Source organism: Taudactylus pleione, unplaced genomic scaffold, assembly GCF_031769625.1.
Source record: "Taudactylus pleione unplaced genomic scaffold, aTauple2 ptg000105l, whole genome shotgun sequence".
NCBI classification, from domain to species: Eukaryota; Metazoa; Chordata; class Amphibia; order Anura; family Myobatrachidae; genus Taudactylus; species Taudactylus pleione.
Window position 1 is genome coordinate 11,751,370 of NW_028284507.1, and position 21,617 is coordinate 11,772,986.

The window sequence follows — 21,617 nt, forward strand, 5'->3', positions numbered from 1 at the left end:
TTTCAGAGCTGCCTTGGTTTACATACAATGGAATTTGCTGCGCTATAAAAGAAACTGTTAATAAATAGATAAATACACAAGGAAATATATGTCGATTGAATACATCATTTTTACACATTAGATATCACCTCTATATCCTACACTACATCACTGACCCCTCTATACCTGCCACTACCTTACTAATCCCTCTATGCTCTACACTACATCTCTGACCCCTCTATACCCTACACTTAGGGGCATATCTATAATGGGTGCAGGATGTGCGGTGCACACGGGCCCCTGGGTCCAAGGGAGGCCCACACCGCACACCCTTGCACCCATAGAGTCTTATACTTACCTGTCTGTAGTCTCTGGGCCGGCACTGCACAGCAACAAAAATCACTGGGAAAATGGTGGCGGCCGTCGGCCATTTTCCTAGTGACTCGTGCATGATCACTAAGCCAGAATCTACTGCATCGCGGCACCTCCAGAGAGAGGAGGAGGCCCGCACTGAGTCTGTACACGGGCCCCCTCCTCTCTTAAAACGCCCCTTCCTACACTACATCATTGACCCCTCTATACCCTATACTACATTACAGACCCCTCTATACCCTACACTACATCACTGACCCCTCTATACCCTACACTACATTACAGACCCCTCTATACCCTACACTACATCACTGACCCCTCTATACCCTGCACTACATTACAGACCCCTCTATACCCTACACTACACCACTGACCCCTCTATACCCTGCACTACATTACAGACCCCTCTATACCCTACACTACATCACTGACCCCTCTATACCCTACACTACATTACAGACCCCTCTATACCCTACACTACATCACTGACCCACCCCTCTATACCCTACACTACACCACTGACCCCTCTATACCTTACACTACATCACTGACCCCTCTATACCCTACACTACATTACAGACCCCTCTATACCCTACACTACATTACTGACCCCTCTATACCCTACATTACATTACAGACCCCTCTATAGGAATCGGTATTTCATACCACTGGCCGACAAAAGCAGAGTTCCCAGCAGCGGAAGCCCGGCAGCGCTGGAAATCCTGATTGTCCCTAAGGCAAGTATAAACTAACCTAACCTCCCCCCCAAGTGCCTAACCCTAATCCCCCCTCTAAGTGCCTAACCCTAACCCCCCCCTTTCCCCGCTGCCTAAACACAGGGGGGTACCTAACCCTAAATCCCCCCCGGGGGTGCCTAACCCTCCCTTCCCCTAGCCTAACCCTAACCATCCCGGGGGGGGTGCCTAACCCTAAGTCCCCCCACGGGTGCCCTAAACCTAGCCCTCCTCCCCCGCGGCTGTCCGCTCGCGGCGCCCGGCATACCTTCGATCGGGATGCCAGGCGCCTGTCTCCCGGCGTCGGGGAAATGACAGGCGTCTACATGTAGACGCCCGGCATTTCACCCTCGCCGGGATATGACAGTCGGGAAGCCGGCTGTCGGTATTAAGGCAGCAGGTTTCCCGATTGTATACCCCCTCTATACCCTACACTACATAACTGACCCCTCTATACCCTACACTACATTACAGACCCCTCTATACAATACATCATTGACCTCTCCATACACTACATTACTGACCCCTCTATATCCTACACTACATTACAGACCCCTCTATACTAGAGATGAGTGGTTCGGATTCTGTGGAATCCGAACCGCTCCGAACATTGGGGATCAGAGTCCCACCCGAACCCTGTTCGGGTGTTCACCGCCTGACTCGGATCCCCGTTCGGGGCCGAACGGCGGCCACCTGATGTCGGATTCTCACTAGAGAATCCGACATCAGCGCTCCTATTGTGTAGGGCAGAGCGCTGTGATAGCGCTCTGCCGTACACAGACACAAACACACAGCCGCCAGCGGCAGCTGTGTGTTTGTTACAGCAGCCAATGAGAGTCACACAGACTCTCATTGGCTGCTGCACGGAGGGAGCCGGCTGGAGCTCACACATGAGCTCAGTCTTCCGGCTCCCTCCTCAGCGCGTGGCAGCAGAGCGGACGGCGCGGGAGCGGGGATACAGGTAAGTTTTTTTTTTGTTGTTTTTTTTACTTGTGTAAGGGCTGGGGGCGCTACTACTGGGGGGCCTACTACTGAGGGGCCTGCTACTGAGGGGGGCCATACTACTGAGGGGCCTGCTACTGGGGGGGGCCATACTACTGGGGGGGGGGGCTGCTACTGGGGGGGGGGCCATACTACTGGGGGGGTATTCTACTGGGGGCACTGCATAGGGGACCCTACTACTAAGGGGACTGCATAGGGGACACCACTACTGTGGGCATTGTGTAAAAGGGGCACTACTGTGGGCATTGTGTAAAAGGGGCACTACTGTGTGTCGTAACATAAATAAGAGACACTACTTTATGGTATAATGTGAATCAGGCCCTATGTGCGGTGTAACGTGAATAAGATTGTGCACTGTGACTCCTTGGGCCGTAGCCCACTATGTAAACTGTGACTCTGCTGGCCGTACCCCACTGGGTGGGTGCACTACTTTTCATTTCTGCCACTGCTGTGTGGCAATGTGTCATAGATGTGCTATATACTGTGGTGTCTGTGTCGTTGTGCCGCTGCTTTGTCGCTTAGTAACCAGTCAGCTCACTGCAACCTTTGGCCAATAATGTTGAAAACAATATTATAAGCTGTGATATGGTCTAAATTGACTGGAAATTAATGTTATTGAGGTTAATAATACTCTAGGAAGAAAAAAAAAGACCAATTTATGTGATTTTAGCTTTTTTTGTAAATTTTTGTAAAAAAATCCAAATCCAAAGCCAGTCACCGCAGTTTGGTAAATCCAAATCCAAAGCCGGACAACGAATTAGAACCAAATCCGGCAAAAATGGTCCGGCGCACATCCCTACTCTATACAATACATCATTGACCTCTCCATACACTACATTACTGACCCCTCTATACCCTACAATAATTTTTAACAACAAAACTCAGCAGTTATATACCCCATTCCTTCCTTTCCCTGCCACACACGGCAGCAGCACGCACATCTCTATGCTGGGAAATACAGATTGCTACTTCCTGCATCCGCAGAGTTCATCAGGAGTCAGCTTACCAGTATGTGCATCAGTGAGGAATGCTGGCTGCATGAGTCACAGGAACACATACAGCACATTGCAGTGATCACAGTCTGCACTTTTGAATTTGCCGCCTTTAGCTGTCCCTGCTGTTAATTTTCTGACAACAGCCAGTGACACCGCATGCACGGAACCAATTACACTTTTTACAAAGAGCAGTGCTATGGCTAGTATCTGCCAATTTGCCTCTTCAAACATCCCTCTACCTTTCCACCGCACTTGGCAGCTGCTGTCCTGGAATCCTTCCAGGCTGTGTATTGCTGTCACTACGCCAGGGTGCTCTGCAGGTTTGGGACCCCGGCACAGCCAATCATGTTGCACTAAAGTGTGTCACAAAGAAAGAAAAATGTGATTTAAAATAAATTGCGGCGTATACTGTATGTCTTGACCAACTGTGTCACAATAAAGATTGACTGACACCTGTTTGTGACTGTGTCTGATTCACTCAATATGAAAAGCATTCAATTACTTAATCTGAATTCATAGTTCTGATACATGTACGTCACAAATGATCCATTTAATACCAAGTACTCTCAGAGTTCAGTCAGTTGATTACTGAGTGTGTTAAAGCTGCTTCTAAGGGGTATTGCCATATCATATAGTCACATATTCACACATCCTTACACAGGCTCTCTGGTTTCTTATTTATCCACCAAGTCACGGGGCTCATTATATATCAACACATTGAAATGTTTATTCAAACTTATTCTATTATTCGCCATCAACTTGGGGTTAACATCAAGGAGTAATTCTCCTGGTACACTATTGTATTTAGAGTGAATAATATTCTGGCTAATAATATCTGCCAGAGCACTATATATAGTGATGTTTTATTAATCGCAATATCTAAAGGAAAAATCCCTTTGATAAGCAAACTGTTAATCTCAATTTTTTGCTTTGGAAGGAGACCTCTCCTATTGTAGCCAGGGCTTCTGGGAAATATGCAGATATGACAATGTCAGTATGAACGCTAACACCGTCCCTCATCAATCATATTCATTGGGTACATTTTCTTCCCTATTCCTAGAACCTAGTACATTTTGAACAACACTCATATCAATATTTAACATATAACAGACATGTGGTCAGATCACACATATTGCGATTAACAAAACATCACTATATATAGTGCTCTGGCAGATATTATTAGCCAGAATATTTTTCACTCTAAATACAATAGTATACCAGGAGAATTACTCCTTGATGTTAACCCCAAGTTGATGGCGAATAATAGAATAAGTTTGAATAAACATTTCAATGTGTTGATATATAATGAGCCCCGTGACTTGGTGGATAAATAAGAAACCAGAGAGCCTGTGTAAGGATTCTCTATGTGTGAATATGTGACTATATGATATGGCAATACCCCTTAGAAGCAGCTTTAACACACTCAGTAATCAACTGACTGAACTCTGAGAGTACTTGGTATTAAATAGATTATTTGTGACGTACATGCATCATAACTATGAATTCAGATTAAGTAATTGAATACTTTCATATTGAGTGAATCAGACACAGTCACAAACAGGTGTCAGTCAATCTTTATTGTGACACAGTTGGTCAAGACATACAGTATACACCGCAATTTATTTTAAATCACATTTTTCTTTCTTTGTGACACACTTTACTATTTTAAACAATTTTCGCTGCTCTTTTCTCCCGAATGGGTATTAACCTATAACAGAATAAAAGTTAAATTTTAATAAATAGTGCACCACACATGACATTTCATTCCTGTCTTTCTTTTCCTGTAAATATCCTGGGTTATACCCTTTTTACACCAGAGCTAAAACCCGGGTTATTGCAGGGTTTACCCGGGTAGCTCCTTGGTGTAAAAGGGGACTGGGTTGGATACCCGGGTGGAGTGACCCAGCAATCCAACCCAGGTAACTTGCAGGGTGTTACACGGGAATAACCCATTAAACTCTGCAGTGTAAATGGCGCGATCTAGGTCACGATGACCTGGATCGTGCCGCATGCCTGCCGATTGGCCGGCTCCAGTGGCGCTTGAAGATGACATCATCTCCAAGCGTCCACTTAAACGCCGGAAAAGTCGGGTCACTGCAGACCCGGCTCCAGTGTGAACATGGCCGACTTGGGAATAACCTGGTTCGGCGCCGGCTAAATTCCGGGTCTGATCCGGTTTGGAACCCTGGGCTCGATTCAGACCCGCTCGCTAGATGCGTTCACATGCAACCAGAGTATGCAAATCTCGTGATCGCACGGCAAGGCATTAGCACACCCACTATGTTTTGGTTTGCGATCGAGGTGTGTATTTAGACGCCCACTTTCCCTTAGTGATACACGTCATCTCCAGGAAGTGTATGCAACAATCTGTAACATCGAGTACCATCAGAACCATACGCACTGCGCGTGCTTCAATGTGTAATTCAACCATGTGACGTGCACTATGATGCGGCGTCTTAATTATGCACACCTCTGAAATGGCGTTAAGACGCTCAGACATGCCTGCATTCGCACCACCACTCCCCCGTTTTCATTGACCAACCCCTGTCACCACCCACACGCTCGTCCTGTCTCAATCTAGTGAGGCGTCCATGTGCAAGGGGCGATCGCATGGACTGGTTCGCACGCTGCGATGCGTATGTATGCGCACATTGCAAACATCGGCAGGTTACGTGAGAACGCAGGCTAGCGAATGGGTCCGAATTAGGCTTCCTGTTCCAACCTTCAGGTCAGACCCTGAATTTAGGTATAAAAGCTGTATTACTTTTGCAATGTGAAAGGGGTAATACATACAGTAGTCTGAAAAGCCCTGACCTGGGTCTCTTTGATGGAAGTGAACCAATCACACCAAGCCTTGGCATATTGTATGCGATATCCACCATCCTGCAATCTTCATACTCTCTGAAATGTGTGCAATCTAATCTAAATGTATGTAATTCCTAAATTGATGCAATAGTCATTACCTGCTTTTGAAATGTTTTCAATGAGGCCTAGTTTATGATGGCATACTGGGCTGTTGTTTACTTAGTCAAACACAGTGCAATTTAACACCTGAAGGTGGGCACACACCTGACAGATACATATGCAGATCGAGTGATCTGCAGATGATGGTCGTTCATACACACTGAATGGCCATCATCTGCTTGTGCCCTCGGGTCCCGGCATATCGCGGGTACACACTGGCCGACGTGCAGCAGATATATTGGCCTATCAATTGATCGGCCAATGTATCTGTTGGTGGGTACCCAGCTTTAGATCAGCTGGAAACTTTAGATCAGCTGGACATTTGTCTCAGATGTAGCCTGTGTTAATCAGCCACAATAGATCTTAACAGTCAATTTAAGGACAGCTGTGCTTTCAAATCCACGAAGAATTTAAAAAAATCACAAAGTATCCAAACTGAACAGTTAAAAAAACAATTGAACACCATCTGAGAGCAGGTCGTTTGAAAATCAAACGTTATATGTACCAAATATTGTTTTTCTTATTTCAATCCATGGTATCTTCTCTAATACCACTTTTATACCAAAGTTCCGGGTCTGACCGGGGGTTGGAACAGGGTTCCAATCCGGATCAGACCCAGAACTTACCCCTTTAGACTGCGGCGCCTACCCAGAATATTCCCGAGTCGGCGATGTTCACACCAGGGCCGGGTCTGCAGTGACCCACCTCTTTCGGAGTTGCAGTGGACTCTTGGAGCGCCACTGAAGCCTGCCAATCGGGCGGCATGCAGTACGATCCGGGTCATCGCAGGGTGGCGCAGGATTGACCTGTGGCCAACCCTGCAAAGTATCCGAATTGGATCCCCAGGTCCCTGGACCCAGGTGGATCCATTTACACCGACAAAAATCCCAGGTTGATGCGCATCAACTCTGGATTTTTAGGTCGGTGTAAAAGGAGTATAAGGGTATTACATCCTTCACTCTCCCTGCAGCTCACCCCTCTGTACACATTGCAGCCTCATTAATCAACTCCCTTCTAATGAACACATAAGCTTTGTACTTATCAATATACATTGTCAATAACATCCTCAACCTTTCGCCATAAAAAACTTACATACACCTCTGTTTGCAACATACTAACATCCATCCATGACGACCTCTTTATCTCAAATAACCTCATCCTTCTGGCGATTACAGAAATATGGCTCAAACAATCGGACACTGCCTTCCCTGCAGCACTTTCACATGGTGGCCTACACTTCACCCACACCTCCAGGCCTGGTCACATTAAAGGAGGTGGGGTTGGAATATTACTATTCCAATCTTTCACATACTGTACACAGTTTTCCCACAGGTACCATCACTCACATTTACATCATTTGGAGTATATTCTATCAGGTCTTTCACTCCTTTCTCTCTGCTCGTTGCTGCTATTGTATCTATCGCCCACCTGGGCAGGCTCAGTGTAAGGTTTCCGGGCACCCTAGGCAAATTTCACCAACCGCCCCTGCTCCCTCCAATTCATAATATGCCACATATCAGACTCCCCAGTTAAATAACATGCCACACAGCAGTGTCCCAAATTCATAATATACTATATAGAATATTACACACAGCAGAGCACCAAAATCATAACATACCTTATAACACTGTCGCAAATTCATAATATGCCACACAGCTGTGCCACAAATTCATTATATGCCACTCAGTCACTGCCTAAGGTTGCCTAATGGTAGCACCGGCCTAGCACCTGGTCCATCCCAATAATGTCTGGAACATTTTTTTGCCTGGCTCCCTCACTTCCTATCCTCTGACATCTCGACCATCATCATGGGTGATTTCAATATCCCTATTGACAGTCCACAATCTCCTCATGCCTCCCAAACTTCTCTTTCTAACCTCCCCTCCCAAATGACTGACTCCTCTACTCATCAGAAGGGCCACTGCCTTGTTCTTGTATTAACCAAACTATGCTCAGTTTCTGAATTCATTAACACTCCTTTCCCTCTCTCAGATCATAACCTTATAACCTGCACACTCTCCTCCATTATGTCAACCACAATGTCAATCAAATCAACCAAGCCTCCTCAAGCCCACAGAAATATTGACAAATAGCCACCTCTCTGACACAACTACTCTTAGCAATTTCTATGTTCACTTCTCCCGAGACAGCTGTATCACACCTGAACCAGGCTCTAGAAATATCCCTTAATGAAGTGGTTCCAGCTACCCATCACACTCCATGTAGACTTAGATGTCAACCGTGGCATTCTAAATTAACAAGACACCTACAAAAACTGTCGCATAAAGTAGAACACAAGTGGCATAAATCTCGTACTCCAAGTGACTTCCTCACATATAAGACTATCTACCACTCCTATCGTAATGCTCTGGACACTGCCAAACAAACATATTTCCAATATCTCATCTCTGCCCAAGCCTTTAACCCCAAGTGGTGTTTTAATACATTTAAATCACTTCTTGGCTCTGCCTCACCCACCTGCTACTATCAGTGCACAAGATCTTGCTTCCTATTTCAAGGACAAGATTGATAATATCCAAAATGAAATGGTATGCTCTTCCAGTGACCTGTTCATTTTCCTACCTGAACCCTCTGGCAAATCTCTTCATTTGACCCCACAAATGAAGATGAAGTATCTACACTCTTCTCATCCTCCTACTCTACTACTTCTCCTTTTGATCCTAAACCCTCACAAATCAGTAAAGCTCTGCATCCCACCCTTAACTAAAATCTGTAATTTCTCATTCTCTACTGGTATCTTTCGATCACTGTGATTACTCCCATTCTAAAAAAAAACAAAATTCTGATCAAAACTCTCTCTCAAATTACCGTCCTATCTACCTGCTCCCATGCCCCTATGCCCCTCCCAGCTACTGGAGAGACTTGCCTACACTCGTCTCACACATTTTCTTTACAAGCACAACATATTGGACCCACTCCAGTCAGGCTTTTGTTCCCAACACTTCACAGAGACAGCACTGGCTAAGGTAGTGAAAGATCTGGTCACTGCTAAGTCTAAAGGACATTAATCGCTACTTATTCTTCTTGATCTCTCTGCTGCTTTTGACACTGCTGACCTCTCTTCTCATACAAACACTACAATCCTTAGGACTTCAGGACACAGCCCTTTCTTGGTTCTCATCCAACCTAATCTAATCGCTCTTTCACTGTTCGTTTTTTCTGATTCTGCCTCCACTTCATTACCTCTATCATTTGGAGTACCGCAGGGCTCAGTCTTAGGTCCTCTGCTTTTCTCAATCTATACCACCTCTCTTAATCATCTCTTTCAATTTTCAGTATCATCCGCACACGGACGATACTCAAATCTACCTATCCTCCCCAGGTTTGTCACTATCTGTACTGGTCTGTGTCACTTAATGTCTTTCTGCCATTTCATCTTGGATGTCATCTCACCACCTCAAGCTTAACATATCCAAAAGAGAATTAATAATATTTCTACAAGCCAGTAGTAGTTACCAACCTGACATCTCTATCACTGTTGATAACTCAACCCAACCCCAGCTCAATGCCTAGGTGTGAACTGTCCTTGTTCCCCACATTCAATCCGTCTCAAAATTCTGTTACATACATTTAAAAAATATATCCAAAATTCAACCATTTCTTACACAGGAAAAACTCTAATCTATGCACTAATTATTTCCCGCATTGACTATTGAAATAGTCTCCTTACTGGTCTTCCCATAAACAGACTCTTGCCACTGCAATCCATTTTGAATGCAGCTGCAAGGCATATCTTCCTCGGTAAACTTTCATTGTCTGCTGATCCGTTCTGTCAGTCACTCCATTGGTTGCCGGCTGTCTACCATATTGAATATAAAATACTTTTACTAACACATAAAGCTATTAACCAAACCACACCAACATACATCTCTTCACTTATCTCATAATATCTCCTAACCCGACATCTTCGCTCTGCTCAAGATCTGCATCTCTCATCCACACTCATTACTTTTTTCAGGCTGCACCCAACCTGTGGAATGCCCTCCCACGCACAATAAGACTTTCTGCTGGTCTCCAAACCTTCAAGCGTTTCCTGAAAACCCACCACTTCAAACAAGCTTATCAGATTCAAGAACCGCCCACATAACCTTATAGCTTCCCTCTCTAATTACATCCCTTCTTACAGTCCACACATAACCTCATATTTTCTCTTTCTACACTTTGTATCAGACTGGCAAAAGCAATGCACTGTAGTGGATACACCATAGTCCTGGGGGTGCAGTATAATGTAACATATGTATTTGTTTAAGCGCATGATGGTGATTTTATCTACATATACTACATTAATGCACTGTACACATGATAGGGGACCATGGTACTGACCGGCCAGTATATAAATGAGAACTACATTAAGTCTAGTAATGGTGAAATACATGCAATTGTAAACAAATTCCACTATCTAAGCCAGTGGTTCCCAAACTTTTTGAATCACGGCACCCTAGAATCTCAGCATTTTTTTAAGGGCACCCCAAGTCCCAAAATGTCTTTTCTCTTTCAGCAAGGCTCAGGAACACTGAACCATGGGATTGTAGCCGGGATTGTAGCCAGGATTGTAGCCAGGGGCTACAGGTGGCACTTAATGTAAACTGTAGCTTTACTTCCTAAGCTCCTCTCCTCTGCAATCTCACAATTCCAGTGTTCTTTAAGTGCCTGAGGAGTAGGGCACATCAGCTCGCCGGGAGGGGGAGCGCGCTCAGCGAGGGACCCCCCACGGCACAGTGCCCCTGTCATTTACTGCTCAACCTCCGATAATACATTGGGGAGAAGCGGCATCAGCGCTCATAACGTGCGCTTTTACCGCTTCTGAGCTTCATACATCTCCCACCATATACTGTATGAAAATGCATGTAGCCATAGGGATCATTGTGCCTTATAACCGATGCAGGGAAATGGCACTGATGATCCCATTTGAATGTATATCTCTCTGAATAATTTTTTACCCAAGTATATAACAGCTACAATCAGGGAGATTGCTAGACTCCACAAGGAGTCAGGGAGATTGCTACTATTGTAGGAAGTCTCTCTGACAATTTGGGAGAGTTGGCAAATATGCTACAATCCCATGGTCCAGTGTTCCCCAGCCTGCTTCAGAGAAAAGGGTTCAACGGTAAGTTGACCAAAAATCCTATTATTGCGATAATCAGCAAAAATGATTACATTAGCTAAATTGGGCTTACCTATCATCCGAGGTTTCTGTTATGTGGTGGTGGAGAAAAGTGTACTTCTGTTTGTCCGTGTATTTTATGTTTGGTAACCACCAGCACTGGTAATGCCTAGCATACTGACCATATATCATTTGATCTGGGATTGGACCACCAACTAGAGGCACCCCTGCTAGTGTTCTGTGGCACCACAGGGTGCCACAGCACCCAGTTTGGAAACCACTGATCTACTGTAAGCTCTTACCACTGTGATGACTTAATTGTAGGTAAGTGAGTGAATGCAAAGCAACAATGCCATTCTAATCACTGGTAGAAACTGTGTTCATTATGTTAAAGCCCACAACCAACAAGAGGAGGGAACAGGGGTGTGTTGTAACCACCCACTTTTATTGGCAGGACAAACCTTGGTGTAGTTTCTATACGAGTGAACCAAGCAGTCATGTTTATCAGTGGTCCTGATTCACCAGGTAACAATATATAATTTTAGTGCACAATCTAAAAGCTGGGCCCTGGAGGAGGAGTTGGGACCCACCAGGGATTTTCTATGTACCCCTGTGGGCCAGTCTGACCCTGACGGGATGTCCCTGGCAAATGGTAAAAAGTAATGACTGGTATCCAATTAATGTCACACCAGAGTGAGTAACATTCAAAGGATTTTGTGGTGTTAAAAAGATTCTGCCACTGTCTGCTTAAATGGGAGTACACCCCTATATATCTGTCACACAATACAAAATATCTGCAGCATTTTTTGCGGAATGGGATTGAAATACCGGCGGTATTTCAATGCCCATCTTAAATCCCTTGCCGGGATTCCGATGTCGGGATTAAATTACTAAGTATCAAACAGTAGCAAATCCTTATTCTATTTTAATTTTGTTCCATAGATTTTACTTTTTTTATTTCCTCATCAATATATATGAATTGATACTGGATTCTCAATAATGAATGTCTTAATATGCTTTTAATTATTTTTCTCTTTTTAAAGATAATAAAATTATATAACAGTTTTAAAAAAAAATGTACTTGCCTCCTGTACATGATTCCATAAAATTGAGTTTCTGTGACATTGATTTACATTCATGTGTAGTGGAACTACAGGTCTCAGCATGCTCATCCAGCTGGAACTTGCCATCCATCCACAGGTGGCTTGTGCAATTAGGTTTTCATGAGAATACAGTAATCACATGTGAGCATTTCCTGTGAACTTAAGTAATTTGATTATAATTAAAGTATACAGTATTTACAGATTTTCCTTGTGGCTCAGAAGTAAATAAGGAAAAAGAAAAGACATTTGGCCAAGATTCAATTAGGTCAAATAAAGATTTTACAGGTTAATTAGTGGACAGCTGTCTAATCAGTAGCTGCACTCGTGGTTACTTATAAACGAGCAGTCCCATGTCACTGCGACAATTCTGTGTGTAATATAACTGATGCACTTTATTACTATTATTCGATGCAATCATCCTAAATGCAGTAAAGAAAGAGATTCATGGTTATAATAAATAGTGCTACAAAAGATATATAAATATATCAGTGCATTGGATGTGCATCACTGTATGTCATGCAGTGCCAATCCCTATCAACACCATCAGGATTTATCTGCTATTGATTGTGACGGACAATAAATCCTTTGGACAATTATCACAACTGACTGGGAATGTGGCCATCGCCGACTGTTCAAGTGATGCCCTGTTGGATCTAAAGGTGGGCACACACTGAACAGATATATCTGCAGATGATGGTTGTTCATGCACACTGAACAATCATCATCTGTGTCCTGTGTGTTGGAGGGGGGCAGTTTCCTCTGGCCGGGGGCGTGTCACGCCCCCCTCCCCGCGGCTGTCTCTGCAAGTGTACGGGCAGTCGACTATATGCAGATATATTGGGCATGTCGTTCACAGACATATCTCTGGTGAACACTGCCTGACGGGCACCCAATATATTGGCCGATCAATTGATCGGTCCATATATCTGCCAGTGTGTACCCAGCATAATTACTCAGCCTTTGTCCTGAGGAGCCCATTTGTTATACTGCATGCCCACACACATGATAGTCTAATCTGAAAGAGATCTGACCACTTGGTTGTCAGGCCAAGCTGCCAGCCCAGACTATTAGGCCTTAAACCAGGTAAAAAATTAAAAAATGCTGTTAAATACCTGTACTGTTATGGTAATTCCATAGTAATTTTCATGAGATTAAGATCACTGTGTAATGCAGAGGTTCCCAAACGCGGTCCTCAAGGCAACTCAACAGTTCAGGTTGTAAAGATATCCATGGGCTGAGCACAGGTGATTAAATCAAATTGACTGAGGTACTAATTTAGTCACCTGTGGTCAAGCATGGAAATGCTTAAAACATGGACTGTTAGGGTGCCTTGAGGACCGGGTTTGGGAACCTCTGATGTACTGAATATTTAAGGTGCCCATACACAGTTTCACCTGGCCTCTGTGTCTAAATGCTGCCAGCCAGGGTTCTATCAGATCACAAACAAGTACCTACATCTGACAGTTGTCATTCACGCAGTCAGGCATATATTGTCACATGTGGTTAGGTGTACAACAATCTAAACTGCACCAATGTGAGCACCTTTATAAATGTTTCTGTTGGCATAGTTTTATATGTGGTTTTGAGTTTTTTGTACTTTTATTTTATTTTTTATTTTTTTTATGTTTTCACTCTAAACTGTTAACATTTTTGTAAATAACCTTTTCAGTCTAGACACTGGGCTGGTTGGGCATTCCATGCTGTGAACTGAATTGATTTGTCTTCTGTTCTGGATACAGTGGAAAACCTCATTAACTTTGAGCTATCATTGTGCTTTCAGGAGGCTGGTGGAGTGAAGAACACACTGTGTGGTTACCAGACACTCGATAAACAGGTATCAAATAAATGTAACAATCCTCTGGTATCAGTAGAATGGAATAAACAGAATTTGTACATAAAAGGAGATACTAAGGGGTCTATTCATGATTACATAATTTTCACTTGTGATAATTATGTTTTAAACTCACTGCGAGTTTAAAAACTAGTTCGGAGGCATTCATCATGCCTCAATAACTAAAGTATCACTTCCGAAAAGCTGCTGTTTTTGCGGAGTCCGTTTATCGGAAAAAGTATACTTTTAGCCTCACACTTGCCGTGTCCCTATGGATTTCCCCGCCACCGCTGGTGTCTGTGCCCTCACCCCGCAGTCACTGATGTCTTGAGTCCTCTGCTAACCCCACTGCTGTGTGTAATCCCTCCCCCCCTCCATGTGTCTGCGTCATCTCTCCCCCTGCTGCTGTGTCCCTTTCCCTGGCATCTGCTCTGTCCTCCCTCCGTCCCCGTAGTCCTCTCTCCTCCCCCTGCTGCTATGTCCCGTTCCCCGGTGTCTGCTCTCTCCCACAACCCCCCCCTCTTTCCTGTCTCCACCCCTTGCTGCTGTTTCCCATTCACTGGTGTCCGCTCTGTCCCCACCCCCCTTGGCGGAACTGTGGAGCCTGGGCAGGAGGGGGAACGTGAGTGGGTGAGCCAGACAAAATGCTCTCAGCTCCCGCAATTATGCATGGCAGGGAGGGATATGAATAGATCCCTCTCCTCCTGCAGCGGCTGCCATGTAAATTTTCACTGTGAAGATTATCGGGGGCTGTACACCATCTCAGGATGACGTACAGTAACACCACCAAGTTCCAAACAAAAAAAAAATGTTGGGGGGACTTGATGAATGACCCTGACACTAAATTTACAAAAAGTATGTGAAAATATTAATTTTCTCAGGCTTTTGTATAAAATAAGTAATGATGAATAGACCCCTAAAGGTACACTAACTTAGTATGGGGAAGAAGAAGAAAACTCTCTTGTTGGGGGCACTCGAATGTAAAGGTTATAATTAGGGGTGTGCACCGGCCACTTTTCGTGTTTTGTGTTTTGGTTTTGGATCTGGATCTTTCTTCGTGTTTTGGATCTGGATTGGTTTTGCCAAAACCACCCTTCCGTGTTTTGGGTTCTGGGTTTTGTGTTTTGGATCTGTATTTTTTTTTTTTAAAAGCATAAAAACAGCTAAAATCACAGAATTTGTTGGTTTCTCTGCTCCTATGCTATTATTAACCTCAATAACCTTAATTTCCACTCATTTCCAGTCTATTCTGAACACCTCACACCTCACAATAGTGTTTTCATGTCCAAAATTGCACCGAGGTAGCTGGATGACTATGCTAAGCGACACGAGTGGGCGGCACAAACACGTGACCCATCTAGGAGTGACACTGCAGTGGCAGACAGGATGGCAGTTAGAAAAACTAGGCCCCAAACTGTACATAATGCAAAGAAAAAAAAGAAGTGCAAGATGGAATTGTCCTTGGGCCCTCCCACCCACCCTTATGTTGTATAAACAGGACATGCACACTTTAACAAATCAATCATTTCAGCGCCAGGGTCTGCCACACAACTGTGGCTGAAATGATTGGTTCGTTTGGGCCCCCACAAAACAAGCTGGCAATTAATGTGTCCCTGCACAAACTGGCTCTACGGAGGCAAGATGTCATCCTCATCCTCCTCATCCACCGATTCCTCACCCTCTTCAGTGTGTACATCCTCATCCTCACAAAGTATTAACTCGTCCCCACTTGAATCCACCACCACAGGTCCCTCTGTACCTTCTGGAGGCTGGTCTCCCTGGAAGAGCTGATAATTCATTTTGATGAACATCATCTTCTCCACATTCTGTGGAAGCAACCTCCTACGCCTTTCGCTGACAAGGTTCCCGGCTGCACTAAACACTCTTTCGGAGTACACACTGGAGGGGGGGCAACTCAGGTAAAATAGAGCCAGCTTGTACAGGGGCCTCCAAATTGCCTCTTTTTCCTGCCAGTACAGGTATGGACTGTCTGACATGCCTACTTGGATGCTGTCACCGATGTAATCCTCCACCATTCTGTCAATGGTGACAGTATCATATGCAGTGACAGTAGACATGTCAGAAATTGTTGCCAGGTCCTTCAGTCCGGACCAGATGTCCAAACTTGGTCCTGCCTGCCCTGCATCACCGCCAGCGGGTTGCTTAGGATACCTAAGTTTTTTCCTGGCAGCCCCAGTTGCGGGAGAAAATGAAGAAGGAGCCGTTGACGTGTCACGTTCCGCTTCAGCTGACAGTGTGTTCACCAGCAGGTCTTTGCACCTCTGCAGGCTTGTGTCGGCCGGAAAGAGAGACACCACATAGGCTTTAAACCTAGGATCAAGCACGGTGGCCAAAATGTAGTGGTCTGATTTCAACAGATTGACCACCCTGGAATCCTGGCAAAGCGAATGAAGGGCTTCATCCACAAGTCCCACATGCCGAGCGGAATCGCTCCGTCTTAGCTCCTCCTTCACTTTCTCCAGCTGCTTCTGCAAAAGCCTGATGAGGGGAATGACCTGACTCAAGCTGGCTGTGTCTGAACTGACTTCACGTGTGGCAAGTTCGAAGGGCTGGAGAACCTTGCACAACACGGAAATCATTCTCCACTGCGCTTGAGTCAGGTGCATACCCCCTCCTTTGCCTATGTCATAGGTGGATGTATAGGCTTGTATGGCCTTTTGCTGCTCCTCCATCCTCTGAAGCATATAGAGGGTTGAGTTCCACCGCGTCACAACCTCTTGCTTCAGGTGATGGCGGGGCAGGTTCAAGAGTGTTTGCTGGCGCTCCAGTCTTCGGCACGCAGTCGCTGAATGGCGAAAGTGGCCAGAAATTTTTCGGGCCACCCAAAGCGTCTCCTGCACGCCCCTGTCGCTTTTCAGAAAATTCTGCACCACCAAGTTTATTGTGTGAGCAAAACATGAGACGTGCTGGAATTTGCCCAGATGTAATGCCCGCACAATATTGGTGGCGTTGTCAGATATCACAAATCCCCAGGAGAGTCTAAGTGGGGTAAGCCACTGGGCGATGATTTCCCTCAGTTTCTCTAAGAGGTTGTCGGCGGTGTGCCTCTTACTGAAACCGGTGATACACAGCGTAGCCTGCCTTGTAACGAGCTGGCGTTTCTGAGATGCTGCTACTGGTGACGCTGCTGCTGTTGCTGCGTAAGGTGATACATCTACCCAGTGGGCTGTCACAGTCATATAGTCCTTAGTCTGCCCTGTTCCACTTGTCCACATGTCCGTGGTTAAGTGGACATTGTGTACAACGGCATTTTTCAGGACACTGAGTACACTTTTTCTGACGTTTCTGTACAGTCTCGGTATCGCCTGCCTAGTGAAGTGGAATCTAGATGGGATTTGGAACCGGGGACACACTACCTCCATCAATTGTCTAAATCCCACTGCACTAATGGCGGATACCGGACGCACGTCTAACACCAACATAGCAGTCAAGGCCTCAGTTATACGTTTTGCTTCAGGATGACTGCTGTCGTACTTCATCCTCCTCGCTAAGGACTGTTGGAGGGTCAATTGTTTAGTAAAAGTAGTGGTGTTCCTACTTCCTCTCTGGGATGATGAACGACTCCCAGCAGCAGCAACAGCAGCAGCGGCAGCAGTAGGCGTAGCAATGCAGGATCCTCCAGAGGAATCCCGGATAGGAGAGTCAGTCATGCCAGTGACATGGCCTGCAGGACTACTTCCGATCCTGACTAAGGAGGAAATTGACGAGGAGGGAGTTGACGGTGTGGTTTGCAGGCGCTTGGATACAACAGGACAACGGGATTTAGGTGTCCCTGGACTGCTTACGGTCTTAGCCAAAGTTTCTGAACTTGACAGTAACTTTTTATGAACGCGCTGCAGGTGCCGTATAAGGGAGGATGTTCCTAGGTGGTTGACGTCCCTACCCCTACTTATTTCACCTTTACATATGGTACATATGGCAAGACAGTTGTTGTCCGGATTTGGATAGAAATATTGCCAGACCAAAGAGGTGGAATGTTTGGTCTTCTGCCCAGGCATGACCGTGATGGGCTTTTTCATCCCACGGACAACAACTGTCTCCCCCGGAGCCTGATTTAAACAAACCACATCACCATCAGAATCCTCCTCGCCAACTTCCTCCTCAGCGCCAGCTACACCAGTATCCTCATCCTGTTGTACTTCAACAGTGACATCTTCAATTTGCATATCAGCAAGTGGACTGTGGGTGCTCCTTTCAGCACTTGCAGGGGGCGTGCAAATGGTGGAAAGAGCCACCTCTTCCCGTCCAGTGCTGGGAAGGTCAGGCATCGCAACCACCACCACACTTGGACTCTCCTTGGGGATTTGTGATATCTTCTTAGAAAGCACAATTCTTCGCTGTGCTTTTGCCAGCTTAACTCTTTTGATTTTTTTAGTGGGAGGAGGGCTTCCATCGTCATGTGAAGCTGAACCACTAGTCATGAACATACTAAGAATCGACCTTAGCCGTTCCTTGCCACTCCGTGTCGTAAATGGCATATTGGCAAGTTTACGTTTCTCTTCAGCTGATTTAAATGTCTTTTTCAAGGTCATTTTCCTGAACTTTGCCATTTGGGATTGTATGTGCCCTCTACTATGACATTGGGCATCGGCCTTGGCAGACGACGTTGATGGCATGTTATCGTCTATGTCATGACTAGTGGCAGCAGCTTCAGCACTAGGAGGAAGTGGTTCTTGATCTTTCTCTATTTTATTTTTATCGGAGAAAGTTTGGTCCTCCATTTATGTTATATCGATTTGATATATACGTGCGGCTAAACACAGAAAATATTTTTTTTTTTGGTTTGGACTGGAGTGTACTTTGGGGGTTACAGCACCCTTTAACGGTCAAGCCAGCCGGCCCTTTACTTATGACACAGGCGCACGCTTGGCACTACTTTGTTGATGCACGTGCGGCTACTGCGCACACAATTCACAAACACAGAAAATAATTTTTTTTTTGGTTTGGACTGGAGTGTACTTTGGGGGTTACAGCACCCTTTAACGGTCAAGCCAGCCGGCCCTTTACTTATGACACAGGCGCACGCTTGGCACTACTTTGTTGATGCACGTGCGGCTACTGCGCACACAATTCACAAACACAGAAAATAATTTTTTTTTTGGTTTGGACTGGAGTGTACTTTGGGGGTTACAGCACCCTTTAACGGTCAAGCCAGCCGGCCCTTTACTTATGACACAGGCGCACGCTTGGCACTACTTTGTTGATGCACGTGCGGCTACTGCGCACACAATTCACAAACACAGAAAATATTTTTTTTTTGGTTTGGACTGGAGTGTACTTTCGGGGGTTACAGCACCCTTTAACGGTCAAGCCAGCCGGCCCTTTACTTATGACACAGGCGCACGCTTGGCACTACTTTGTTGATGCACGTGCGGCTACTGCGCACACAATTCACAAACACAGAAAATAATTTTTTTTTTGGTTTGGACTTGAGTGTACTTTCGGGGGTTACAGCACCCTTTAACGGTCAAGCCAGCCGGCCCTTTACTTATGACACAGGCGCACGCTTGGCACTACTTTGTTGATGCACGTGCGGCTACTGCGCACACAATTCACAAACACAGAAAATATTTTTTTTTTTGGTTTGGACTGGAGTGTACTTTCGGGGGTTACAGCACCCTTTAACGGTCAAGCCAGCCGGCCCTTTACTTATGACACAGGCGCACGCTTGGCACTACTTTGTTGATGCACGTGCGGCTACTGCGCACACAATTCACAAACACAGAAAATAATTTTTTTTTGGTTTGGACTGGAGTGTACTTTCGGGGGTTACAGCACCCTTTAACGGTCAAGCCAGCCGGCCCTTTACTTATGACACAGGCGCACGCTTGGCACTACTTTGTTGATGCACGTGCGGCTACTGCGCACACAATTCACAAACACAGAAAATATATTATTTTTTTAGCACTTGGGGGGAGCACCCCTGATGGACAGAGCACCCCCTGGACAACACTACAGCACTCCTTTAGGACTGGGACACTGCACAGGACTTTGGAGTGGACACAGCCCCTATGGAGAACTGACTGCACAACACAGTCCAGCCAGCCCCTATGGACTTTGAAGTAGTGGACACAGCCCCTATTAACAACAGCAGCACAGCACAACACAGTCAGCCCCTATGGACTTTGAAGTAGTGGACAACAGCAGCACTACACTACACTACACAGCCCTAACTCCCACCCTCCCTCTTCACTGTCCACAGCCGAGTGAGAAAATGGCGCCAACGCGGGTACCTTATATAGGATCCAAAACCCGCGAGACTCGGAAGGCGGGATGATGACGTTTTGCCTCGATTTCAGATCCGAGTCAGGCGGGAAAAGTCGAGCCTGACTCGGATCGGACTCGGATCGGGGGGGCTCGGGGGGGTTCGGATTTCAGAAATCCGAACCCGCTCACCCCTAGTTATAATAAGAATAATATATAAAAAATAACTTTTATTAGATATATTTTAAAATACCAAAAACAAGTCTGAGCCTGTTACTTATTGGCATTACTGTTGGAATAACAGCTATAAATTATCACAAGCAGAACACGAACATACATAGAACATAAGACAACATATAATACAATACTTATCACAATTATGTGAAACTAAGTGAAATATTACAAATAGGTCTATAATTCTCTGTCTCATACAATATTGAGACCTATATAAAACATATACTAGTTCAATGACCTCATAATGTCGTCATAGCACAATGGCTAATCAGAATTACGGCAGAAGCATACAAGGAAATCTTCTAGAAAAGAATGTGATAATAACCATACAATATTCAATATAGGTTACGTGAGATATCACAGCACAATAACACTGAACAGTAATCAGAGAAATACAATGATAAGGGGGTCAGATGAAATAATAGCTGACCCTGCAAATATCAAAATGAATATAAGTAAATCACAGGTTGTAATGAGAGGCAGATCACACGTAGGTCGCCTGTGATGCCACCCAGGTTCTTGTAGACAGTAAGGTTATAGGAAAAAGTAAAGCTACTCATTTATGTGGAGTTTACAAAATAGCAGCTGCTGCATGCCATTGAATGGCATGTGAGCGTACTATAAAGGTACTCCCAGGGTAGGGAATAAGTACAATGAGTATCTGCTGTTGGACTGCGTTAAAAAGAAGGTCCTGGTGTAAACATTGCAGGAACCTCTAATAGGCGCACCCCAATGAGAGTACTCATAGAGACAATAGTTATCGTAATGAAATAACACAGCATAGGTTTGCGATCTGTGCTGCTGCCAGTCATATACCAAAGGTAGTGGTGAGTGGTGGGAAACCCAGATCGCATATGCAGTGATAGGAAGAAAGAGTATGAGTGTAGCTGCACTATGGCTAGTACAGGACAAGTGGAGCTCTGTTGCCCTAAAGGTATTGCAGGGTCACAAACTTGTCTCTGTTAAATAAAGCCACTCAGTGCGCTAAAGAAAGTGTAGTATGAAAAGTACCTGAGCGCTCACCTCCAGGTAGCCGGTGTGTAGTATAGAAAA

The 21,617-nt window shown here is 45.2% G+C and overlaps 1 protein-coding gene across 2 annotated transcripts in view; it reads left to right on the forward strand.

Annotated features, from left to right (window-relative positions):
• The window catches only part of LOC148525572 (tetraspanin-15-like), a 240,495-nt gene that overhangs the window by 197,045 nt on the left and 21,833 nt on the right, over positions 1-21,617 (forward strand). For both annotated transcript variants that reach the window (XM_088470889.1, XM_088470888.1), the window contains one exon: positions 14,055-14,108. In XM_088470889.1, the coding sequence (XP_088327015.1) occupies positions 14,055-14,108 (54 nt within the window). The remainder of the gene's footprint in view (positions 1-14,054; positions 14,109-21,617) is intronic.